Source organism: Micromys minutus, assembly GCF_963924665.1.
Source record: "Micromys minutus genome assembly, chromosome: X".
NCBI lineage: Eukaryota > Metazoa > Chordata > Mammalia > Rodentia > Muridae > Micromys > Micromys minutus.
In genome coordinates, this window is record NC_137970.1 from 88,119,528 (window position 1) to 88,146,709 (window position 27,182).

Consider the following 27,182-nt stretch of genomic DNA (forward strand, 5'->3'; position numbering starts at 1 on the left):
CTATGGATAAAATAGGCTAATGATCCCATTATCTTAGCCTTTAGGTCTTACCAGTAGTCTAGAATACTGTTAAGGGGACATTTGAGATTTCTCCCCCCCAATCTCTCTTCCTCACCACATATAGTTACGTGTATGTGTGATGTAAGTGTGTATATGTATATAAAATCCCAAACAAGCTTTTGTGATACTCACCACCAAGGTCAAGGCACAGTGCTGATTTTTCTGGTCACAACCTCTTCACATCCCTCTGTACTTTGTTCTCTCTGCCTGAACTCCTGAGGACATATTTCTATTGCAATTGGAAAATCCTTGTCAGCCAGTGGGGAACAAAGGGACTATACACAGATGAAAAATTGGCTCTTTGCTCTTTCCTTTGTTTGCATGAATTTACACGATTTGGTAGAACTGCCACCATCTCTTACATGGGCAGAGTGAGTGTAAATTCTTTGAATTTTTGTTGAAGAGGTGCTGCACTGGTGATCAGAATTACAGTCTTTCCTCTGTGGCTAAACTGGCTTGTTTCCTTACAGTTTACTTTCTAGGCCTCGCCTTTCTCGCAGAGTGAAGTCTTTTGTTAAGGTTCGAATTTCCCATAAACCTGCTCAATAATTTGTTTGTGTTTGGCTTCTTTGAAATACTACACAAAGCAATCCTTGTAAAAGGTAAAAAAAAAAAAAAAAAATATTCCGAAGGCTGAGAAAGGAGCTCGGGACATAGATTCAAAGTCGTTCTTTTCAGGTAGAGGCGGCTGAGTAATCTTATCTTAACTGGCAACATTTCAAGGTGCCCAATTCAGGAGCTTTCCCTCTGAAATCAGCAATCGCTCCAGGTGATGGAGAGCTTCACCTAGTGAGGGGAAAAACTTTCAGGAATGAGAGGGCCCAGAGCAGTCTGGTCTATTCCCCAAAATCAGAGCAAACAGATTGAGCCCAGCAGATTGGGTCTCTCCTACCTCCAGCACTAGAGATCAGCACTTGGCCCCAGGACAGAGACCTGACTGAGAAGTGAGGTTTGGAAGAAGCCAGGAATCCAGGAAAGAAGGCAAGATTGCTAAGGCACCTGCACAGCTCTGAGTCAAAAGTTGTCCGTCTTCTTTGGCTCTGGCTGCGCAGCTCAATTGCTCACAGCCCTGCCCTTTCCTAGGGCTGGGGCAAGGGATTGCTACATGCAGGATTACCTGGGGGAAAAAACCAGAGGCTTGCTTTGGTCCCTTCCGGTAATTGAAAGGACTGGGCGTCAGGGAGGGGGGAGGAGAGAGCTTCCCTCCATAAATGGTCCCACCCCTGGGCAAGGTGGCTCACTTTGGCAGGTAGCAACGGGGGAGTGTGCACCTGCCACCAGTCAAGCTCAGCCAGACTGTGAGAAGAGGTGAGGCGAGGCACGCCAAGGGAACGAGTGAACCATGAACAGATTGAAGTGCCCGAGCTTCTTCAAGTGCAGACAGAAGGAGGTAGGGGCCTGGAAGCTTTCTGGTGATAGAGTGGGGTCAGAAAGAAAAAAAACAAGGAGGAAGAGTGAGTCTCAGGTTTTTGGTTTTTGTTCGTCTGTTTTTGCTTTCTGTAGCTCTACCTTTTTTGCATGTTTATTTCTCTTCAACTCTTTTCAAGTAAGTTTGATATGTTCCCACAAAGTCGAGGTGAAAAACAACTTTCCTGCTGGTAGTTAGGAAACTTAGGAGCACCTCAGTCTGTACCTTGAGAACACCCAGAGAATGCTGGTCTTTGTCTGTGTTCTTATGCTGTGGGGGAACGCACAAATGTTCTGTCCTTATCTGACCCTGTGAGCATTCCAGAGTCACGCAGCTATAAGGTTGGATAGAACCCCTCTCCAAGGTGAGAGGGAAGGGGGGGGGGGGGAGAGAGAGGGGGGAGGAGGGAGAGAGAGAGAGAGAGACAGAGACAGAGAGAGAGAGAGAGAGAGAGAGAGAGAGAGAGAGAGAGAGAGAGAGAGAGAGAGAGAGAGAGAGAGAGAGAGAGAGTTGCTCCACCTGGTGGGACAGGAAAATTTGTCTCTGTTATTATTCAGCACACTGATTGTGTGTTCTAAAAAGTGTATGCACTGATTTTTATTTAATTAGAAGCTAGATCTGATACTTCTTAATGACCTTCTATAATCTCTGGAATGTTGACTCTTCCTAATTTATACTCACAACTTTTGTATTTGAAACTTCACCTGTTTTGTTTGCCTTCATGTTTGTAACATTAAACCTGGGATGATCTTAGCTAAAGAGACAGTGAATATATCTACTTACAGATTTGGTTTAATTTGAAGAAGGAAAATCTAAGTAAAACTACTACCAGCAGAAATCGTCTTAGTGTTGTCTCCGTACCACTCTGAATGTTCTCAATCTGATCCTACAGGCTAAGCAGGGTTGGTTAGTACTTAGATGGGGGAACTCTCTTGATTTTGAAAAGAATGCTCCATAAGTTTTTCACTCTCCCTTTCTATACCTCTCTGGACTTTTGAAATTACGTGTCTGTGGAATGTGCAACAGAAAGGGAAGATGTTGATGATATTTTCCTTGTTTAGAAAGTGACAGCTTCATCTGAGAACTTCCATGTTGGTGAAAATGATGAAAATCAGGAACGTGGGAACTGGTCCAAAAAATCAGATTATCTTCTTTCCATGGTTGGATATGCAGTGGGATTGGGCAATGTGTGGAGATTCCCATATCTGACCTACACCAATGGAGGAGGTAGGCCTTTCCTTTTGTTCTTTTGCTTCCAATTATGCTATATAACTTCTTTATATATAACATAGCATAACATATATAATTAAACTATTACACATATAAAATGAAGTGTGATGAGCTAAAGAGAGGCATATGATACTCTGAGTTAGTACCAAGGATGAGAAACAGGCAAACACAACAGATAACTGTGAACTATGAGCTCAACTTTGGAAACTGCTTCAGAAAACTCTCAGATATAAACTTGATAAAAGTATTGTATGTAGTACTTCTGTGTCAATGTGAGATACCATATAATCTTCAACTAGGACTTTGCAAGCCCAAGTCAATTGTCTGCTTAGCTAGAGCAAGCCATTTTAATAATTTATGTATGACGAGATTATGGTTTTAAATTAATACTTTTAAGTTGCAGTATTCAGTTACATATATTTAAAATTTAATTGCCCACATAGAATAAGAAATTAAATACAATAGAGTTTATTTTAAGATTATATATTATAAGAAGAATACTTTTTATCCCCTGTAGATTGTTAAGGTAGGTTCAATAAGAACATAAAAATAACCAAGGCGACCCACAGAGCGAAAGAAAAATGAATTGCACAATACTCTAGTAATGTGGAAACAACTTTTCAGTTACACCATTTTAACTTACTTGTGTTTACAGGCTCTGTTAGAAGTATTGAGGTGACATGTGCCTGTATTTCACAATTAGATACTGTTGAAATTTTGCCAGTATAATTATTTTTGTCTTGGCACAATAGGATCTTATGTGGTGATGTTTCAACCACATTTCTTGTTAATTGGGTGTATTAAAACAGTCATACTGGCCCTCAGAGTCTCAAGAAAGGAGCTCTGTTTATTAAACACTTTAACTGCGGGTTGCTTTAATGCTCTCATCTAGGACTTAGGTCATCCAGTAGTGGTTTTGATGTAAGTATTAGCTGGAAAATGAGTCAATAATCACGATCATTTTGGTGTCTATGTCCTAAGGCTTCTTTGAGCTTCTTACAATTGTGTTTACAATAAGATATGCCCCATGACTTGACATAATACACTCACACAATAATCATCACAACTTTCTAGGAAATTAATTAAACTAATTTTAATAGAGTTATTTTAAAATATGATGCAAGTCAAACCATTTTATTTTTCATATGCTATTGCATTCTTTCTCCTGTTTCCTCTAAAAGTTAATATGGCTCATTAAAGATCACATCATTTAGGTAAGAGATAATCTGCATTCTCTAAATGCTTTAAAAATTTAAGAGTAGCAAGGAAATAAGTTGGAAAAGTTGTAACAACAAATTAAGTGTACATAACCCAAAAGCCTGTCTCTCTTCATTGAGCTCTTGTTTTTATTACCTGCTGCCAAGACTTCTACATAGTTTGGTTAGGACATTTAACATTATGTCTCTGTTTCAGTTTATATTCTGGTAAACATTCTAATGGAGAATATCATACCCCAAATATGGTGGAAAAGATAAAAGAAAAGGTTTAAAAGGGGAGCAGGGCTAGAGGTTCTTATATGGAAGATTGATTTTTGTGATATTGAAAGTTAACTGAGTAAGTCTCAAAATGTCAGAGTCTTCTAAAGAAATACATTTTTTGTTAACACTGACTTAGGAAGACTTGTGACTTATGAAAATTATGAACTTACTTGCAGTAATTTGCATTTTCAACTCTACTTATGATTTACATCCTATATCTTATGTTTAAAAAGTAATCCATGTATTGTTAAGAAAGATAAGTAGAACAAAAAGGCAGAAGGAAAGAAGAAAGAAAGAAAGAGATGAAGAACTTACACTGAAAACTTGGCATGTGTTTGCAGTGTAGCAACTGTTTGATCAGTAAATTATTAAATTTTACTACCAACTGCCAAAGACCCATTATTGAAACTCTTAACAGAAACTGATGAGTTGGTATTGCTTTTTTGTTTATAAGAATGAAATGTTCACATGTTAGAAAAATTTCCTTAGGTCAAATAAATAATAGATGATGAGCCAGCATTTTAATATATATTTTTCTGGCTCTATAATTTCTGATCTTTCAGCAAACCTGGCTGAGTTTTATATGCTTAAAAAATAATCATAGTTACCTTATGAGGTAACATTTACATCCGAATTTGATCAATGAGAAATTTATAGTTACTACAATTTGGTATTTTCTCAATTAAAGTAATAATATATTTTGGACCTCAAACCAGATCACTCAAATTCTACTGTACTGGGACACTTTAAAATGTTATGCTACTTGTCGAAGTGCCCCCAAGACTTTCAAATGTAATAGTATATTTATCTTTGTGCTTTTCAGGTGCTTTTTTGATACCCTATGCAATTATGCTAGCATTGGCTGGTTTGCCTTTGTTCTTCCTTGAATGTTCACTGGGACAATTTGCTAGCTTAGGTCCAGTTTCAGTTTGGAGGATTCTGCCACTGTTTCAAGGTTGGTATTTAAGACTTTTCATTATTCTGATGGTTGGTTTGCATCACTGATTCTTAACCTGTGGGTTATGACTTCTTTTGGGGGGTAGACTGGCTTTTTCACAGGGGTTGCCTAAGATCGTCTGCATATCAGATATTATTTACATTACAATCAATAAAGTAGCAAAATTATAGTTATGAAGTAGCAACAAAAATAACTTTATAGTTTGGGATCACCATAACATGAGGAACTGTATTAAAGGGCCAGAGCATTAAGATGGTTGAGAACAACTGGTCTAGATCCACATATAAGGTTCCAATTTGCAAAAGAAAAAAGAGTTTAAAATTATGATTCACTTGATCTTCTTTAAGCCGAGCACAGAATGCTCAGATGAAGAAGTTGATAAAAAGGAGGAAGCTCTCTTGGTCAAAAAAATAAACTATAGGGGTATAGTTAAATGAAGTACATTTTCCAGAGAATTAATCCCAGCACTCAGTAGGCAGAGGCAGGCATATCTCTGAATTAGATGCTGGTGTGGTCTACAATCACCAGGACAGGCAGGGATACACAGAGAAACTTTGTCTACGACAAAAAAAAATTGAGAACGCTTACCTATAGATCTATAAATTGGAGAATCAAAAAAAGTAATCACAACATGGTGACTATAGTTGATGACAATATATTATATTCATATATTGAGATCTCATAAGCATACTCAGGGGGCAGTAAGTATCCTGACCACTAAAATGATAGTCACATGAGGGAATGTCCTGACTAATTTGAAGATTAATTCATTCCACAATACGAGTATAATCCAAATGTTACCTAGTACATAGAAAAGACAGTTTTCTCTTTCAATTAAAAAATACAAAATTGACATGGTAAGCCAAAGATGGCATTGCTTCTTTTGTATATATTTTGTGCATACACATGTACATATTTGTGTGCATGCATATGTGTGTGTGCATGCATGTAGAGGTCAAGGCCATATCATATATCTTCCTTAATTACTTTGCAGTGGTCTCTATTTGAACTTGGTCTCTTTGAACATTGTTTGTCTAGATGAGATGGGCAGAAAGTACTGGAAAGGCCCTGTCTGTCCCTCCTTGGTGGTAGGATGTTAGGTCACTCTTGCTTTTAAAAGAAGAAAAAAACATAGATGCTAGAATTCACACTCAGGTACATACTCCTCTACAGCTTTAGCAGATACTTTATCCATAGAACCACCTTCAAGCCTTCAAATGTTAACTTTTCTTCTTACCCTGATGCACATACAGGAAGGGTTAGGGAAAAAACACTAAAAGATGCTTATCAGAGTGTAATTATTTGGCAATTTTTCATTTTGAATTGTTTTATCACACAGCCCTGTTGTGCACTAGCTTCAAGGTTCTGGTTTGAAGTTATGTTACTTTTATTTTAATTTATGTATATGTACAATGAGTAGTATATACATGCTCATATGCATGACTGCCTGTAGAGGTCAGAGAGGGCATTGGATCCTATGGAAGTTGGAATTGGAGGAAGTTGTGAGCCACCTAGTATGGGTGGTATTATAGTATTCCAGCATCTATGTATTTGAAAGAGCAGCAAGTATTCTTAACCACTGAGCTATCACTCCAATTCCAAGGACATAGCCATAGTAACCTTTCTCACCATCTGAAAAGCAGTCTCCAAAAGTCAAGCATTAAAATGACTCTATCTTTGGGAAGAAGAAGCTGCAGAGATGGCTCAGCAGTTAGGAACACTCACCACTCTTCCAGAGGACTCAAGTTTAGTTACCAGCACCAATATTGGATGTATCAGGCTCGTCCTCTAACTCCAGCTCTAGGGGATCCAGTGTGTTTGTACTCTGTGGACACCTGCTCTCTCATGTGTGCACACAAATACAATTAAAAATAATAAACAATAAATTATTTTCAACTTTTGAAGAAAGGTATTGGGAGGGTAACACCATTCCATTCCAGATACACTGTTTCTGAATTACAGCATAGAGTTATGTGAAAAATCTATTTATTTATCACAGCTTTTGTGAATATTTTGTGGGAATTGTGCTCAACTCTTTTTGTGGATCAGCAAAACAAATTTCACTTTTAAAAATTGTTTTGTTTTCCAGGTGTGGGAATCACGATGGTCCTGATATCCATTTTTGTGACAATATATTATAATGTCATAATTGCCTACAGTCTTTACTACTTGTTTGCTTCTTTTCAAAGTGTACTGCCATGGGCTAATTGTTCTTCTTGGGCTGATGAAAACTGTAGCAGATCACCAATAGGTAAATTTCATTGGCTTAACTTGTGAAATATTGTTATAATTCTGCTCTATTCTAAAAATAAGTTAAAATGATGAATTCATATTTTAAACAATTTCAGTATGATCTTATGATAGGCAAGGCCACTAAAAGTACCTCTTCTAAGCCTAAGTTCTAAGCAGGATATAGCAAGAAATAGGAGAGTATATTTTTAAAGTGCTATCTTTAATAACAGTACATTGTAACAATAAAATGTGGGTGCTATCAATATTAGATAAAGTAATATTAATACTGGAGGATATTACTCTTGGGATTATCCATACCAATCAGAGGATAAACTTAGGAAGCTTTAATGCTTTTGAAGGGTTTAAAGAGGTCAGAATATGTATAAAGGTTAGCTAAGTCTCCTCACTGAAGTTTCTGTTAAGTTTTAATCTTAACTGAAATAACTGTTATTCTATAGAAGTTATTACTGTAAGTTTGAGCACAGTTTGAATGACTTTTAATGGATAGTAGTATTACCAGAGTTGTAGTAGAGAAGATTTGATATATTGAGTGTAACATGCTGCATTTTGTTTGTAATTTGCTTATACTACCTTTACCAGGTAATGATTTAAATAGGAATGTAAGTATTTTCTATTAAATCTTTTTTCTCCACAGAGAAAAATATTGAATAATTAAGCATATACTCCTATCTATCTATCTATATCTATCTATCTATCTATCTATCTATCTATCTATCTATCTATCTATCTATCTATCTATTTATACATCTATCCATCTCTTATTTATATATATATATATATATATATATATATATATATATATATATATATATATATATATATATATCGTTTCAGTAACTGGCTGTAATGTGAGCATAGGGGCAGGAGAGATGTTTATGAATATAAGCTGGGTAAATGACCGCAACCTTACCTGCTTGAATGGTAGTGAAGTTTCTCGGCCAGGACAACTTCCCAGTGAACAGTATTGGGAGTAAGTATTGATTGACTTCTTAATACAGATGCTGTTGAAAGATTTTTATAAAACATAATGAAATATTGGTCAGTTCTTTTCTACTTTATTATATAGTTTTAATACAAGTATGTATTTTGAGTTAAACATACTTCTGTTTAGCAATATACCTTTCCCCATTTTAACTCACATAAATAGAAGACAGGAGAACTATACCAATAAATACTTCACTTGGTTTAAATGGTTAACTCTTTCTGCTGAGTTTTAAATTACCTGAAAAGTAGCACACTGTTGACAATGTACTTTTTACAAGTTAGTTGTCCAGTGCACGTAACAGTGTAAATAATGGCTTATTAATAATTACCAGTTAAAAGTTAATGTTATGGAATTATAAAGCTTATGAGAACACTAAGCATATAATGGTGCCTGCTGCCAAGCCAAACGTTCTGAGTTCGACACCTGGAACCAACAATGGTGGAAGAAAAGAATTGACCCCTGAAAGTTGTCCTCTGATTTTTGACCCATGTGCACTAGAATGTGCATTCACACAGTACATGCACAATAGAAATTTTAATATAATAATCAAATTTTAATGATAAACAATTAAGGTCAGGAGAGATGACTCAGAAATTAAGAGCATTCATAGTTTTTGCAGAGGACCAGATTCAAGTTCTCAGCACCCACATGGTAGTTCACAACTCCCTGTAACTCCAAAGCCTGGAGATCCAATGCCCTATTTTAGTATTCATGGGAACTGGGTATGCATATGACTCATATATACATATACAGGTGAAAGACTAATGCACATAAAATAAAATAAACGAATCTTTAAAATATCAACCACCACTTCCACATTCAAGGCTCAGGGAACATTTCAGGAGTGGAAAGGAGGTTGAAGGATTTTAAAGCAAAAGGATCAGGTAGTTTGCTGTGTGATTATGTCTTGTACTAAAGTCAAAAGCTACACATAGAAATCTCCACTCAAACTCGAGCTGAATAGGGAGGACACCAATGGATATGACAAAGTGGAGGAGGAAAAGCTCATATGGCCTGATAAAGTATGATCGAAAACTGAGGAAAGCTGGGAGCAGAAAGTCTTCCCCAGAGACGAGCACACCAACTGCTTGTCCAATTGCAAATAGTGCTGAAAATGCACATAGAGGTATCCTTGTGCAGACTGAGCAGGTTATATATAAGAATTAATAGTATTGTGGTGGTGGTGGTGCTATGTGTGTGTGTTATATTTTATTTATCCATCCATCATTTGATGGACACGTAAGTTGTTTATTTGTGCTTACTTTTATGAATAGTGCTGTGATAAACTTGGCAGTGTACTTGTCTCTTAGACACCCTGATATCATTCCTATTGAACACACACCAAACAGTGATATTTCTAAAAGATATGATGGATATTTTAATATTTTACTTATTTTGAGGAAGCTCAATGTTTTCCCCGACGTAGTGCTTGAACATTTTGAGTCTTTAAATGTTTCTAAATACCAGGCTAAAAATTGGGATTCTGATTTTTTAAAGTTTTTTTTAATTATTATTATTTGACACACACACACAGCAGAGAGAGGGGGGAAGGGGGAGAACACATGAGTATAGAAGCCTACAAAGGTCAAAGGAATCTGTTCTCCCTGGAGCCAGAGTTACAGGTAGAACGCTGAGAACCAAGTTCAAGGCCTCTGGAAGAATAGAACATTCTCTTAACTTTGAACTATCTCTCTAGCTTCAGGCCTAATATTATAGATCCACACATGTTACTGTAGGAAATGGTGGAATTTTACAGAAAATTGTTGATGATATGAAGAATCAGGTCATTTCAATTTGATCCTGTGTCTAAGTTTTGAATAAGTAAATATATAATACAATGTTAAAAGTCTTATTAATGGGTTTATTTTGAGAAATTCCATATTGAGTTATAGGAAGCTACCAGATAGAAGTTTAATTTTTTTGCATAGAGGAGATTAAAGTGTTGGCAGGAAACATGACTAAAGTTTTATTTCAGCTATTTGAACTCTGGAATGCCTTTGGGTAACTTTGAAGTTCAAAACCTGACTTTCGAAAAAATAATATTGATCCCTTCATACAACATTGTCTATTGATAAAAGGTTTACAAGACTAAGACACAACACTCTGAATATTTCCTCTGGATGCAACATATTACAAAGCCCATTTTTTAAAAAGCGAAGATAATTGATTCTGTGCTTATAAAAGGTCTTGTGTATTTCAGTAAAGTGACACTTCAGAGGTCAAGTGGAATGGATGAAACTGGAGTAATTGTGTGGTATTTAGCACTTTGCCTTCTTCTAGCTTGGATCATAGTTGGAGCTGCACTATTTAAAGGAATCAAATCCTCTGGCAAGGTAAGTTGGAAGTCACCTTAGTGATGCAGTTACTATCCAACTTCATTGTGGTTCCATCAAATATTACAAATGAATGTATGTATAATATACACATCAAATTCTTAAAAAGAAACATTCAAATCTTGGAAAGCCTTTCTGCTTAAGACATTGTAGTTTTAAGCATGTATATAAGGTCAGTGGTATCATTAAATACAAAGCAAAAATTAATGTAAGCATTGGGCAATTGCTTAAACCTCAGAGCCTACTAGTTTAGATGGCATTCTGTTTGTTTGTTTGTCTTTAGCATTTTATTTTCTTTATTTATTCTTTAATCTTTTTCTACAGACCAGACTTTATCACCCTCCCAGTCCATACCTTGACTGTTTTATATTCCATATATGTTTCCCCCCAGTCTCCAAGAGGATGTCCCCACCTCTTAAACACGCCCCCCCTTCCCACTCCCTGGAGACTCAAGTCTCTTGAAGGTTAGGTGCATCTTCTCTCACTGAGTATAGACCAGGTAGTCCTCTGCTGTATATGTGTTGGGGACCTCATATCAGCTGGTGTGTGCTGCCTGGTTGGTATCTCAATGTCTAAGAGATCTCAAGAGTCTAGGTTAGTTGAGACTTCCGGTCCTCCTACAGGATCACCCTCCTCCTCAGCTTCTTACAGATTTTCCCTAATTCAAACACGGGGGTCAGCAGCTTCTGTCTATTGTTTGGGTGTAAATATCAGCATCTGACTCTTTTAGCTGCTTGTTGAGTCTTTCAAAGGGCAGTCGTGATAGGTTTTATGAGCACACCATAGCACCAATATTAGTATCAGGCCTTGGAGCCTCCACTTGGTCCACCCACACTGGAGGGACAAGATATCAAGTGAGGCATGGGGTTGCCATCCCACAGTCAAAACTCTGACCCAGAATTGTTCCTGTCTGAAAGAACAGCAGGGACAAAAATGGAGAAGATCCTGAGGAAAAGGAGGTTTAGTAACTGTCCCAAATTGGGATCTAGCTCAAAGCATTCTGGGGTTTGAGAGTATGGTTTTAAACGTCTGTAGTGCAATGAGCAGCTTGAATGATGTGATCTTTGGTGTAGAATGTTTCCTAGGATAATTGCTTCATGAGAAGACATAGAAAATGTGTAATCATTCCTTTGAACTAGTCTGTCCCAATGGAGTAAGAGTCTTCTCTGTCATTGAAGAGGTTTTCTTTTCCTGTTCATGTTTTTAAAAAGTTAGCTGCAAAAAAAAAAAAAAAAAAAAAAAGAATTGCATTTTTGACACCCGTGGTTCCTTTATGATACAATAAGTTTTCTTAACAAAAGTCTATTAAAAATAATCAGGCAACTGATATTTGTTGGTTTCATGGGTGACTTATTTAAATCATCACTTTGGGCATATGAAACATAGGATATATGTGGATCAAAGAAATGACATGTTATTGTGTAGCTAGTCTCAGGAGCAATCTGTTTATTTGGAAGCCTGTGTTATCTAAGATGGGAGTATGGTGTTATGTGTATGTATCAGCCTCTCTTAACGGTAGCTTTAAGTGACAAGTATTCAGCATGCTCTGTGTTCACATGTAAAGCTTTCATGAGATTGGAACATGTACTAGGAAGTATTTTACTTTAACTTGGGGGACTGTATATAGTGATATTACTAGTTTTACATTCCCCATCCCAGTGCAAAAGTTTACTGAGAGGAGGCATCTGTAAGGATCCTTTTAGTATTCCCTCTAGATCCCAAGTAATCATTGCTTATATATTGATTGTTTATATCATGAACCTTAGAATAGTGTGCTATTCTATGCATCATAGTATTTAAAAATGGACTATTTTTTGGAGTGGTAAGAACAGAGAAAGGAAATTATTCTAGGCTGTATTGATATCATTGGACTTACCTACGTTTTGAAACCTGGAGTAAATTATTTCTCTAATAGCAATTGGCTAGTAATTTTGTTCATAGAAAATTATATACCACAATATAAAGTGGCATTAACTTTTAGTTGTTCTGTTCTGTAGGTGGTATATTTTACAGCTCTTTTCCCATATGTGGTCCTTCTCATTCTGTTAATACGAGGTGCAACTTTGGAGGGTGCTTCAAAAGGCATTTCATATTACATTGGAGCACAGTCAAATTTTACAAAACTCAGAGAAGCTGAGGTAAGACTTAATTTGGATTTAAAATTACCTGAGAAGTTAAAACTTAAAGCCAAATATAAGAAGTTTGTGTATATATGTGTATGTAGGTGTGTATATGTAGGTGTGTGTGTGTGTGTGTGTGTGTGTATGTGTGTGCAGTTAAATTATTAGGGTTTCTACACACTAGGACTTCTGATTAATGTATGTAATGGTACTACTACTCTTCATTGGAAGTAAAATAAAGTTTAGCAATAGTCTTAAAACTCATTGTATTAATGTAACTTATTCTATTTGACCAACATTTTTGAGGCCTTACTATTTTAATAAAAAATATTTCATACCCTACCACCGATGAATTAAAAGCCAGAATTATGGGACTGTAGCTTTAAAGAATATCATAAAATGTTTGATGATCTAATATACATTTGGTTTCTTTGAAAAGTTAATATAATAGCAGTAAAATCAAATTGTGCTCAGTGGATTATAGAGTTAGAACACAAACTTTACATGAATTAAGTAATCTAGAAATAAAACTATTGCTTCTATTAGAAGCAGAAACACATATTTTGATTATAAGTTTGAAAAACTTTCCCCTGTAAATAATTTATTTATTTTCTATGTTGTTTGCACACACATAACATAGTACACAAGTGCAAATCAGGGGGCAATTTTTGGGAGTCAGTTTTCTCCTTCCACTATGTTGTCTCTAGACCTTGGATCATCAGGCTTAGCATCAAGTGTTTCTATTCACAGAGTTGTCTATCTGGTCCTGAATAACTCTCTTCTAAATTTAGTTTATTTCCAGATAGTGGCTGTGTATCATGGGCACATGAAATGATTTACAGCTTAATTGTGCAGGGTATTAACAGAAAGATTACACAGCTACTATGTTTCTGTTGATATTGCTAAGGAGGCTTACATGGTTTTAGTAGTTACATCACATTCTTGACACATATTAAGATTAATCTCAATCCTATATCCAAGATTTAGAGAGGGGAAAAAACCATGGTAATATTACCTGCCACACTAGTGATGCTATCCAAAATGGATAGTTTTAGATTTCTATTGTATTTTACATAAAAAACATTCTGACTTCCAGACATTGATATTTTCTTTTAAATATTTATAAATCAAATATTTATCCAATCATTGTAGAATGTTTCTAATAACCAACCTCAAGTTGATCAATTTTCATCGTGAAAATCTATTATTATCTCTTGAAAAACTGAAATGTAAATTTCTGAGTTTGGTTACTTTTGAAGTGCCACTAATTTTCACTCCATCATTAACTTTACCAATTCTAATTACATAAAACTATGATATTTTAATTTTATAATCTCAGAGATTAATATACTTTGATGTATCCACAGGGCATCCTAATACATTTCTTAATTAGTCTTAGTATGTATCTTTTTAACCTTGTTTACTAATCCATTCCCAACTAGAAGACCATTTTTCTGTTATTAAACATAAAAAACATAAGATAATATGCTGGAGAAATAGAAAACTCATGTACATGTAGGCTGGTGTACAAGTATTTTAACTATTGATGGTACATCCCTAAGAAGTACAGCTTCCATTTTCCTTAAACCTCATAACTTTGATCACAGACAAAAAGCCCCTTTGATATGTTGAAGTGGCTTTTTATAAGCCTCAGACACCTGGACTTTATACTCCTTTGAAAGTATTTTGAAGTTTTCATATGCATTTTATATTTGCCTCTGTTTCTGTGTCTCTATTATTAAACAAGTATCAGCCCTGCATTTAAAGCTCCTTGTGAACCATGCAATTTAGTCCTCTTACTTCTCCACTCCCCATAGCAAATGACCACATTCCGTGTTTTTGGGGTTTACTGGTGATGACAATAGTTTTTTCTCAGATTAGCATTCTTTCTCAACACTGGTCTGACTCATGCACCTCAGCTCCTTTTAAATCACACATTCTTGCATAACGTATCAAGTACAGAGGCTCAGAGATCCACATAAACATGATCTTTTTCTGCTAAGATGGACCACAACCAATGAAATAAGGGTAGTTTTTTTTAATATGACTTTGTTATATATAAATGAATTTATCTTAGTCTATGTGTGTCTCTCTGTATGTACGTATCTTCTTATCCACCCACATTTCCATCTCTCTTCATATGGAAAAGCTCTAATCTAATGTGAAAAGTGTATTGTGAAGACCCAGTGATATTTGCTCTCTAGGATATTTGCTTCTATTGAAATAAAATTCAAATAAAAATGATTGTTTTTAAACACACACACACATATACAATAAACTAAATTACTATGTGATCATTTCGCATAATAACAATTACAGCTACTATGACAGAGCTTTCTAAATATTATTCTTATTGTTCATACCTACCAATGAGTTAAATATGTGAAATTGAAGAAATATGATGAATGGTTGGGATGTAAATTTATTCTTTTCAATTCTAAAACAAGAATTGTTAGTCACAAACAGTCATGCCAGTCAACCTGCCTTCCGCTGACCAGTATGGTGCTAAGAGGATTGAAAGGATACAATTTGGTCAAATATAAAATCAGCTCTGTTATCTGAAATCTACATACATAAAATTTTCTCTCTTTTAGTGATTTTTAATCCAATGACAAAGAATTCAAATCATTGAATAGGTTACAAATGAGACCACTCTCACCTTTAGCTAGTGAGAGGGCTAATTAGTGGGAAGATTCTAGAGGATGACCTGGCAAGATTCAGTAAGAAAAAAAAATGATGCATATCACCTTTGACATTCCACATCCTCACCTACGTGAGCAGGTGATATGTACAACAGTGTTTAAAGTTATATCATAGCAAAACATTAAGTGACCTAGTATCAGTCAACAGAAAAAAAGGATAAATTGTAATGTCCACAATGGGGTAGAAAGAAGTGCAAAATGATTAAAATTATGTATGTTTAATTTTAAACAGTATTTTATTTTATAGTTTTGCATATGTACATATGTACGCATGCTGACCACTCTTTTCATTTATCTCCCTACCATCCCTGTCCACCCATTTTCTTTTCAAAATTCTCATATATGTATGTCTATTTAGAGAGACATATTTTTAATTAAACCACTTGAACTTATCCATGGTCTTTAACTTTTAAATTACAGAAATTTAAATCATATCAAATTGAAATTTTTGTATGACTCCATTTGATAGTGGTTAAGTATCACACTGATGAACTATGAAGGCCAATTGTATTAATTTCCACACAGCAAGATAATTCTATGAACCCTCAACATTCAAAACTAAGAAATAAAGATGAATAGCACTAATGAGACTCTGAGTCTGAATCCAGCCTCATCTACAGAGTTAGTTCCGGGACAGCCAGAGAACAAAGGAAGACCCTGCCTTGAAAAAAACACATGTGATACATGAGGAAAACATAGACATCAAAGTCAATCAGTTACTACTGGAGCATGAAAGAAACACATGAAGACATTAAAAGATTCCTACCATTGTTTTCTTCACCTTGATGGTTGACATTTAAGCATTCATTGCCATATGTTATAATACACACTAATATTAATTCATGAATTCTTTTATATGAATTAAATTTAAGTGTGCATATTTTAAACTTTTAAAAAAATTCTCTTGCAGGTTTGGAAGGATGCTGCCACTCAGATATTTTATTCCCTCTCCGTGGCTTGGGGTGGCCTAGTGGCTCTGTCATCTTATAACAAGTTCAACAACAACTGCTACTCTGATGCCATTATAGTTTGCTTGACAAACTGCCTCACTAGTGTGTTTGCTGGATTTGCTATTTTTTCTATTCTGGGACACATGGCTCATATATCTGGAAAGGAAGTCTCTCAAGTTGTAAAATCAGGTATGCAATTTTGGATGATACCAAGTCAGATTAATTAAATATAGCTCACTTACGAAACGCTGGTATAATTTATAGACATCTATATTTATGATTAGAGTTATTGTATTTTCTCAGTTCATTTGACATAATTTATTTTAACATTATAGCTCTTATAAGATCGGGCTAGACAGGAGTATTTTATGGAACAGTTATTCTGAAGACATAATGCTGGGAACATATTTCCGTTGGTACAGTGCTTGCCAAGCATGCACAATGCCCTTAGTTTTATTTTTAGCATCTCATAAAGCAGATGTGGTGTTATATGCATGTAATCTCCGCACTTGGGAAGTAGAGATAGGAGGATTAGAAATTCAAGACTAGCCTCATTTACTGAGATAAATTTAGGCCAGCTGAGGCTGCATGAGACCATATCTAAAACAATAAGAATAAAAATACATTTTTCTGTATTTTATTTACTACTTAAAATGAATCACTTAACTGACAATTACAAGGTTCGGGTATTAGTCTCAGGATATTATATGCTTTATGAGAGAAACAATTATGACCAAATTTTTCCATATGCAATTAACAGTATTGGATCTGAACTTTTAAGCTTATATAATAGGAAGAGTCAAATGACCTAGCAGATAATTATGTCCAGCATTCAAGGAATCTGAGGAATAAACATTCTAACCTTAAGGACAATAGTTAGGTGTTGCTTAGTGCCCAGCTTTAAGACCCATAGAAGAAAGAATTATAGAACTCTTTAATTTGGAACCCCTTGAAAACTTTTATTCTATATTTAGTTTAATATATTTGGCATAATATAATATATTATATAAAATGTTAGAGAATGATTGCAGAATCCCTGTAAGAGAAGGGATTTTGTAGATCATTTAGTGTTCATTTCCTTGTAGTGCACTGAAACACAGAAAAATTTGTCTTGCACAAATGTAAACATTTACAAAGTGGTAGAGACTAGTTTAAATGCTAATGCTATGAACTCCATGTCAGTACTTGGCAAGGGCACAGAAATTTAAAGTACTTAAAACTGAGGGTGACATAGAAAAACTAGAACAAGCTTCAAAATTCTTTAAATAAAAAATGAGAGTCTATCTAGAACTATATTTTATATACAGCATTGCAGATATCTATGAACAGAAATAGTATTATTCATAATTATTCTGGGTAAACATTTGACAAGATGGTGGAAGACTAAATTCATTCCAGCTAGGCATAGTATGGTCCATGCCTTAAATCCCAGTCCTAAGAAGGCAGAGGTTTGGCAGATTTCTCTGAGTTTGAGGTCTGTGTGGGATGGCTAGTTGCAGGACAGCCAAGCTATGTGGGAAGACCCTATCTCAAAAAGTAACAACAACCACAAAAATTAATTCTATACATTTATTTTTGTATATATTTCAATTTTATTTTCTACAAATTTTAGAATAATTTACATTTTGTCATTTAAGAAATATGTTTTTGTCACCAGTCTTTTTGTTACTGTTGTTTTGAGAGAGGGCCTCATGGAACCCAGCCTGGCGTCAAACTCAGTATGAAGTGGAAGATTATTTTAACTCCTGATCCTCCTTTTCCCCACACCGCAAGTCCTAGGATAATAGATATGGGCTACCACACGTCATATCACTCAGTTGATTACAGTCTGGATATGTGACTGAGTAAAAGCACTTGCTATGTAAGAACAAAGCCCTGAGTTCAAATCTCCCAAATCTCTGCAAGAGCCTATGCTTAGTGTGAAAAGCTTTAATACTAGAACATGGAGAGACAAGAGGCAAAGATAAGAGAATCTTCACTTATGGGTCAACTCTCCTGGAATAAACAGCAGAGAAACGTTGGGAAGACTATTTCATCAAAGATTTAAAGCAAAGGCTAACAACCAGCCTCAGACCTCTATATGCATAGTATGACCCTTGAATTTCTGAACTCATGCATGAATGAATGTACACACACATACAAATTGACACATTAAAACATTAAAATAATGAAAGGTGTAAAATTCTAAGACAACTTTCATGAAAAAGAATTTGCACTAGCAGCTTAATTTATGTCACATACTCACATTAGTGTGACAATTCAATATTTAGTTATTACTGTGTATGAGAGAAGAGAGAGCGCGAGAGTGCAGGTAAACATCACAGTGTTTGTGTGGTTGTCAAAGGACAACATTCAGGAATCTCTTCTCTCCTTCCACCATGGGCTCTGGGAATTGAACTCAGGTCATCAAGCTTGAGTGGCAAGTGCCTTCCCAGTGAGACACGTCTCTGGCCTCCAGTAAAGCCTTTTAATAAGTCAGTTGGTAAAGACAGTGATGTTATGTCATGAATTGCATTGCCGAATCAGGATGAGGTCTTAACAGTATATTACTTTGAAAATGTTCAAATGTGTAAATTTTCCTGTCAATTAATTTAAAATCTCACACATTTTTTTAAGGCTTTGACTTGGCATTCATTGCTTATCCAGAAGCCCTAGCTCAGCTCCCGGGTGGTCCATTCTGGTCCATACTATTTTTCTTCATGCTTTTAACACTGGGTCTTGATTCTCAGTTTGCTTCTATTGGTAAGTAATGACTTTTAGTGTTAAAAAACTGATATTTTATTCCTGTTTCCTGTAGTTGAAACCATCCTGTTTCAATATTATGCAATAGCATGCATACCATATTCTTTTTAGCTAGTATTAATGGAATGAACATTACACATTTTAATTTAAAAATTGAATACATAAAAACAATATACTTATTTACTCGACACAGAAAGTGCTTTATTCTAATTGCTTCAGATAGATATTTTGGAGGAGGTCATTTTTCAATCACCTTATTCAGAGCTTTATATTTGTTTCTTAATTCAGTGTATACTATAGAAAGCAGTGCAAATATGATGACTATTTTCTCTTCCCTGCCCACTGTACCTAGACAACCTCATTTCTGCCTGAAAACTTGATTCTTGCTTAAAAGAGTTTTAATGAAACAGTAATATATTTTTTTTATTTTTCGTAGCAGTAACTGCCATAATCACTAGTGTCCTATTTGGTTCAAGTGTATATGCATGCACATGTGTGAATGAGTTATACATACATACAAACATGCATATATATATATATATATATATATATATGTACTCATGTCCATCAATAGCATAATTTTAAATATTTTATATAAATTTGATGTTTCATGTTATATACACTTATTTTAACAAGACATATGTGTCTGTTATATAATATATTATCTTATTGACTAGTATTTTGGTTCATCTTTTAAAAATTCTACATACTGCAGCTGGGGAAAAGTAATTGCTATGCTCTTGTCACAACCCTACCTTGATTTCTAATATTTTTATAAAGTCTGGGCAAAGTGGCACAGTCCTGTAATGCCAAGGTTGGAGAGGTGGAGACAGTAGTATCCTTCAGGGCTCAGTGGTTCATTATCAGAGTCCATTTGTGAACTCCAAGTTCAATAAGAAACCCTGTCTCAGAAAATCAAGGTGAAAAGCACTTGAGAAGACTGCCCTCTCACCATTTACATGCAGCATACATGTGCACACGCACCCCACACATGTGCTTTCATATACTCATACATAGAAATGCAAATTTTACACAATCAATACATTCTCCTTTGTATGGTTCTGTGTATACAAATAAAATTTCCTAAAGGTACACAACTAGAAAATTTGAAAAAAAATTAAAAATATTACATTTGTAGTAATTCTTTGAGAATTTTATATAATGTAATTAGATCATATTTAACCAGACTCCTCCCACATCACCTCCATAACCCTTAATCTTTGATAAGCCACTGACTGTATTTGTCCTACTCATACACATGGTGTGTGTGAGGTCATCCACTGGACCATGGACCAACTGCCACACCTTTACAGAAAACTGACTGTTACTTTCCTTTAGAAGCTATCAACTGTCATTAACTTTTCAGTTAAACATGAGAACACATGCCCATCACCCCATGGTGCTGGAATGTTGATTGCCTTGTTTTTGCATAGGCAACGACAGCTGCTGTGAGTTCATAAGTGCAGTGTATCTGTCATGACTAGAAGATACTTTATTGCTCCTAGGCCTGTATAACCTCTGGCTCTTAAAATATTTCTGCCCCATCTTCTGTGATGGTCCGTAAGCCTTGGTGTGTGTGTGTGTACGTGTGTAATACAGATGCCCCATTTGTGGCTGAGCCTGTTCACATATGTGCACACAAACACACACAAATTACCCACACAGGTGAAATAACTCCCCACAGATATGATTCTATGTACACAGAATAAATTGCCCTAAAACATATCTGGAACATTTGAAACAATTTTTATATCATTGCATTATATTACCAGTTTTCTTACTTTATTTTGTTTATATGACAAATTAAGGTCCCTCTGGTTGATTTCCAAAGCCTTTAAAGTGTCAAATATACTATAGATATTTCTGTTTATATATTTTTCTTCTTTCCTTTTTCTTCTCTTCCCTTCTCTTCCCCCACCCATCCTTCTTCTTAGCCCTACTATTTACTTGGTCTCTCTTCCTCTTTCTCTACTGGGAACTAAACCCGGGGACTAAGAGAAAAGACCTTATTGACTGTTAATAAGGAACAAGGCACAGAGTGTATTCCCAGTTTATTTGTGTAAATTCAATTAGTAGAAATTGAATTCTCTGATAATCTTACTCAGTTGAAATGTAATACCCCATTTCTCCTCCCACTAGAAACAATTACAACAACAATTCAGGATTTGTTTCCCAAAGCAATGAAACGCATGAGGATTCCTATAACTTTGGGATGCTGCTTGATTTTGTTTCTCCTTGGTCTTGTCTGTGTGACTCAGGTACAGTATAGCTTTTAACTTCTGTAGGCAAATACTAATTGGTATATATATATATATTTAAATTTTAACAAGTATACTAAGGTTCACATGGGTCTTTTGTGGACAGGTCCAACTTCTATTTGGATGGTTGTTTTCCAGATTTCAGTCAGTTTCTCCTTTGTCACCTTGCTAGTACATAGTTTTCAGATGAGGAGAGCTAATAATGTCAATTTTCTAAGTAACAAATTGATTATAAAGTGTCTTTTCTTGTTAGCTATGATGGAGCTCATACATATTACATGCCACTTATATAATCAACTCTTTCAAATGGTAACATTTTGCCAATTTTGTAGTATATTATTAAAAAAATTGTTTTTAGACAATTAAAGCCATATTTGAATTTCTACTTGAAACATACTTTTCATATATTGTTTAAAAATATTTTTATTTGAATATGTCACCGAAATTGTAGTTAAAATATAATTTAAGTAAGTTGTGTGAGTTTTGCTTGTTTTATTTCCTTGTAGGCTGGAATTTACTGGGTTCATTTGATTGATCACTTCTGTGCTGGATGGGGAATTTTAATTGCTGCTATCTTGGAAATTGCAGGAATCATCTGGATTTATGGTACGTGGTGATTACAAATTTGGTTATAAGTCTTATACACTACCATTTGATTCTTTTTCATTGAGATGATATAGTCATCCTATTTATAATTGCCATAGAGTTGTAAAATGCTATCTATTATTGAGCAGAGGACATTATGAATGCAGTGGAGTATGAATGGGATTCCAGGTATATGCAGTTTAGTAAGGTGCTTAAATGAAGAAAAACAATTTGTCTGACAATCTCCATGAAAGCTGTAAGAAAGGACTCATCACTTGAAATTGTTCTCTTTAGGAGGAAATCGATTCATTGAAGATATAGAAATGATGATTGGAGCAAAAAGATGGATATTCTGGCTCTGGTGGAGAGCTTGCTGGTTTGTCATCACTCCCATACTGTTGTCTGTAAGTAACAGTATACAATGAACTTGGTATCGATAATCTAACTCATACCTTTAAATGTCTGATTAAACTTCGTTCTAAGTAATTCCCCTGCTCACTCCAACTGGTTCTCTTTACACATGAGTTACACATGCATGTGTGTGTGTATGTGTATCAGTTAAACAGTACAAAATACCTTTACATAAGTCAGAGATCAAGTCCCAGAACATCTCCTAACTGCCTTACTTATTTCTAATGAATTTTGAAAAAAATTTTAAAATCATTTCAAGCAGTGGCTTTCAATGATAATGCTGTGGGCCCTTCAGTATATCTCATGTTGTAGTGATCCCCAATGATAAGATTTCATTGCTATTTCATAACTAAAATTTTGCTAATGTTATAAGTTACAATGTAAATGATGGTGTTTTCTAATGTGTGGGAAACTCCTGTGAAAAGGTTATTTGACCCTCAAAGGGGTTGCAAGCCATGGGTTGAGAATCTCTGATTGAAAGGAATTTTATTACCATGTTTTGAGGGAGGGTCTTTTGTATCTCAGGCTGGCCTTGACATCTGTATGCAGCTGCGCATTATCTTTAACTCCTGGTCCTCTTGCCTCTATCCTCTGAATACTGAGATTTCTGATACATCTCAGAGTTTTGTAACACTTCTTGTATTAATATCGAACATATATATATACTCAAGAAGAGCCTAGGAGGGAATTGTGCTCTGGTAAACACACTGGTACTACATGTTTACATTTGAGTTATGGGGTGGGGGGTTGGGGGAAGAAAGTGGGGTCTTATGCAACAAATAACAGCTGTTACAAAGGGACAGAAGTCTACTTGTGTATTTTCCCTGGATTTTTCATATAAATGCTGGCTAGCTTGTGGTATAGAATGAAGCCAAACTAATAGTTTAATCTCCTTGTATATGCACCCACAGAGGGTTGTTGGAGAAAGTAATTCTAATTTTTATTTACCTTTGAGAAAACTCATCATGCCTTCTATAGTTACTCATTTATCTTATTTCCTTAATGCTAGCTTCACTTTATTGTGTGATAAATACCAAATTATGACTTGTTAATAACACAAAGTCTAATCTTTTGGTCTTTTCAATGCTTTTCTTTCTTAGGCAATTCTAGTCTGGTCACTGGTGAAATTTCACAGACCTGATTATGCTGATATTCCATATCCTGACTGGGGAGTTGCTCTCGGCTGGTGTATGATTATTTTCTGCATTATTTGGATACCAATTATGGCGATCATAAAAATAGTTCAGGCTGAAGGAAACATCCTTCAGGTAAGTGTATTTAAATTTTTATAGTTATCCTTATAGATGTCAAAAAAGCAAATAATTCATTTGCTCCTTTTATGTAATCTTTATTTTTAATCTTCACCTGTCTGTAATACAAATTCTAATAGCGTATTTTAAGGTGCATTTAATTGACTTAGCCTGGTAAATTATCTCGAATCCTTTCTTCCACAGAAGCCTACAGTGATAGCGTTGACCAAATCTATACTGACAAGACAGGCTTTGGAAACTTAATTTTAGTAAATTCCCGTTTTTATCCAAGAATAGATCTAAATAAATGGTTAGACATTTGTCACTCCTTTTTCTCAATTTTTGAGCCATATTCCATTGCACAGTCTTTTATCGTTACATCAGATTCTCTATGACAAGAACTAAAATCTAGGAACGCTACCTATAAGAACTAACATGAATCCAGGAAAGTATTAATAATAATAACACTATTATTCTAATGGAGTCATATGCCTTTCTTCTGAAATCATTATTTTTGGTTTAGGAGTTTGGATAATTCTATTAACAGTTAATCAATAGCAATTTATTTGTTTATAATTATTAGACGGTATTCAAGCTGTCAGTTCTTTTATTCATTAAATAATTTTCTTTATATCTTGGTCACAGTCCTCACCCTCCTGTCCTTCCCTTACAAAACTCCCCATCATTAGCCCCCCGTTTCTCTGAGGAGAAAGGGAACACCCCCTTGAATATCAACTGACTCTGGCTCATTAAGTCACTGCAGGACTAGTAAGCACATCCTGTCTTATTGAGGCCAGACAAGGCAGTTCAGGTAGGGGAAGGGATCCAAAGGAAGGCAACAGTGACCAAAGCAGCCCCTCTCCAGTTGTTAGAGGACCCACATGAAGACCAAGCAGAATAATTGCTAAAAATGTGAAAGAACTAGCTCCACCTCCATGGCATGCTCCCTGGTTGGTGGCCCAGTCTCTATGAACCCCCATTGTACCTCTTAGTGGACTCTCTATGTCTTCTAGTGTCCTTGTTTCCCCTTCTCTCAATCCCCCCCCCAAAAATCTTCCATAGACTCCCAAGCTCACTACGGTTTCGTGATTGTGATGTCATTCTTGCTAGCAAAGGCATTTACAATAAAGGTGTAGTTTAATATGGATGATAGTAGCACTTAAATTCTAAAATAAGATTTTTTTGTTGATCTGGCATTTCAGCGTATCATAAGGTGCTGTAGACCAGCTTCGAACTGGGGTCCATACCTGGAAAAACATCGTGGGGAGAGATATAAAGACATGGCTGAACCTGCGAAGGAGACTGACCATGAAATACCTACTATTAGTGGCAGTGGAAAACCAGAATGAGATGTCACTTTTGAAAATATCGAGTTGTTACATAATGTGATTTTGTAGAGTAGGGGAATTTTTTTAAGTTATTTGTATGTTAATCAATTAGGGAAATGTACATGTCATGCTCAGTACAGGATTGTAAATACTTTTTTTCACTTAATCAAGGATGAAATATTAAAATGTGAATCTATTAATGTTTAGTAATATGTCTGTTTCCCTTTAGGATTAGCTATGTGTTCTTACATATACCCAGTTCTGTTTTGCAATGACATTTTGTAAATATTACTGCAATGTGTTTTGTTTTATTTTTAGCATACTGAAGGTCTTCTGTGAGATTATTACTTAGGAAGTAGTTATACTTTGTACTTTGTGATTTTAAACATACTGTTTCTGTAGTCTTAACATATACTTTTTCAGAGAATGGGGAAACAATGTAGTTAAAATTGTAGTTAAGAGCAACGTTGCACAGTTAAAGTCCTCATTTATAAATGTCGCAATGGGGCCTGGGGAGATTGCTCCATGACAAGAGTAATGGCTCTTGTAGAGGATGTAGGTTCACTTCTCAGCATCAAGGTGACTAACAACATCTATAACTTTAGTTCCAGGAAACCCAAAGTCCTCTTCTGACCCTTATGACACTGCTTGCACATGGTTCACATACACACAGGCGAAATACCCATAGACATAAAATAAAAATGAATCAATGTCTTTATCCATAAGAAGTGTCACAAATATATAGGAAAAGGACAGTATGTGATATGCCTATATATGTTATCAATTTGTTGTGTATCATGTTTTTTATGTAAACTTTGCAGTTGGGCTCTTTAGAGTAAATGATACAGAAATGAGGAACAGGTAGCCAGAAAGTGATAAGCCTAGGAAATGAAATATTGCAATTCTGAATACTCCTTTCCCTTCAGAATATCTTTATTCATTACATTGAATTTGGAATAGAACCATGACATTTAATTTTTATTGTGCTTCAGAAAAACAAGTAGTTCATTGCATTCTTTGAATTCTAGATTCAACTGCAAATAGAATTTGTTTGAAATTGTTACTGATAACACGATGTTAAATCTGGCATTATTTGACAATGATATAAGTTTAACAGATCAAGGGAAATAAACTTGTCTTTTACAGATTTGTTTTTGCCTAAGCGTAATAAAGTATTTGCATATGAATTGATGCTAATTGTTAATAGTCACCAATAAAATTTTTATACTATGTTTTCCTCACAAATGATGATAATTTGTGCTTTATTATATATTTTTGATCTATAGTTTAAATATCACAGCTTAGGATATTAAATTCTACCATAAATATATAGGAAACATTTCAAGAGTTATGCTGAGCTTTAGGAGATTATAATACTGAAATTTTATGTATCATTTTCCATGGATGTGGATTTGCATTCTAGGGGAGAGTGAGTCCATTGGTTTCTTAAAATTGTCAAAGGGACCTATGACTCAACAACAGCAAAAACTGTTTAAGAACCATACACTACTAGCTATTTTATACTTGGCAAGTGAGTACCAAGAAGGAGTAAATTCTCATGGAGCAAAGAGATTAAGGTGTCTCTTTAGTTCATACAAGTAAGTGGAAGGAGGTGGCATGAAGGCATAAAAATAGGCCTGGAACTAATTCATCTCAATGATTCACATATAAGATGAAGTTGTGTTGATACATTGAAGGCTTTCCTTGTGGATAGATCCAATGCTATTAGCAAAAACATATTGAATCCTAGTTAGATGTTATTTTATAGAGTATTATGTGAGACAGATGACAGACTAAGACTTAAAAATCTTACTCTTGATTGTAATTCAAATCATATTAAAATTTGCTCCCATTATATTTTTAGTGCTATTTCAGAGTTGGATTTGTTTTTACCAATTAAATATCCACATGCAATTTGTAGAGCTAAATCTGTTGAGAAAATTTGGGCAGGGAGAAGCTAAAATGGAAATAATAGTTTCTCAAAAGCTGGCCAAAAGGAGCAGTGAAAGTCTTGCCTCATTCCTTCACCATTTTCATTTATGACAAACATATATTGCAGTCTCGTAAATGACAATTTTCTTTTTACTATAAAGATTTTATAATAATAAGCAGTCACCAGAATAATAGACAA

The 27,182-nt window shown here is 35.1% G+C and overlaps 1 protein-coding gene across 1 annotated transcript; it reads left to right on the forward strand.

Annotated features, from left to right (window-relative positions):
* Positions 1-1,402: 1,402 nt before the first annotated feature.
* Positions 1,403-25,072, forward strand: SLC6A14 (solute carrier family 6 member 14; the record flags this gene model as incomplete). The annotated part of the gene is made up of 14 exons (XM_080909507.1): positions 1,403-1,450; positions 2,530-2,695; positions 5,000-5,131; positions 7,224-7,385; positions 8,222-8,357; positions 10,573-10,705; positions 12,703-12,843; positions 16,438-16,666; positions 19,094-19,219; positions 21,359-21,477; positions 21,984-22,083; positions 22,357-22,466; positions 23,574-23,741; positions 24,926-25,072. 14 exons carry the CDS (start codon positions 1,403-1,405, stop codon positions 25,070-25,072), a joined length of 1,917 nt encoding a protein of 638 aa, XP_080765633.1.
* Positions 25,073-27,182: the final 2,110 nt, after the last annotated feature.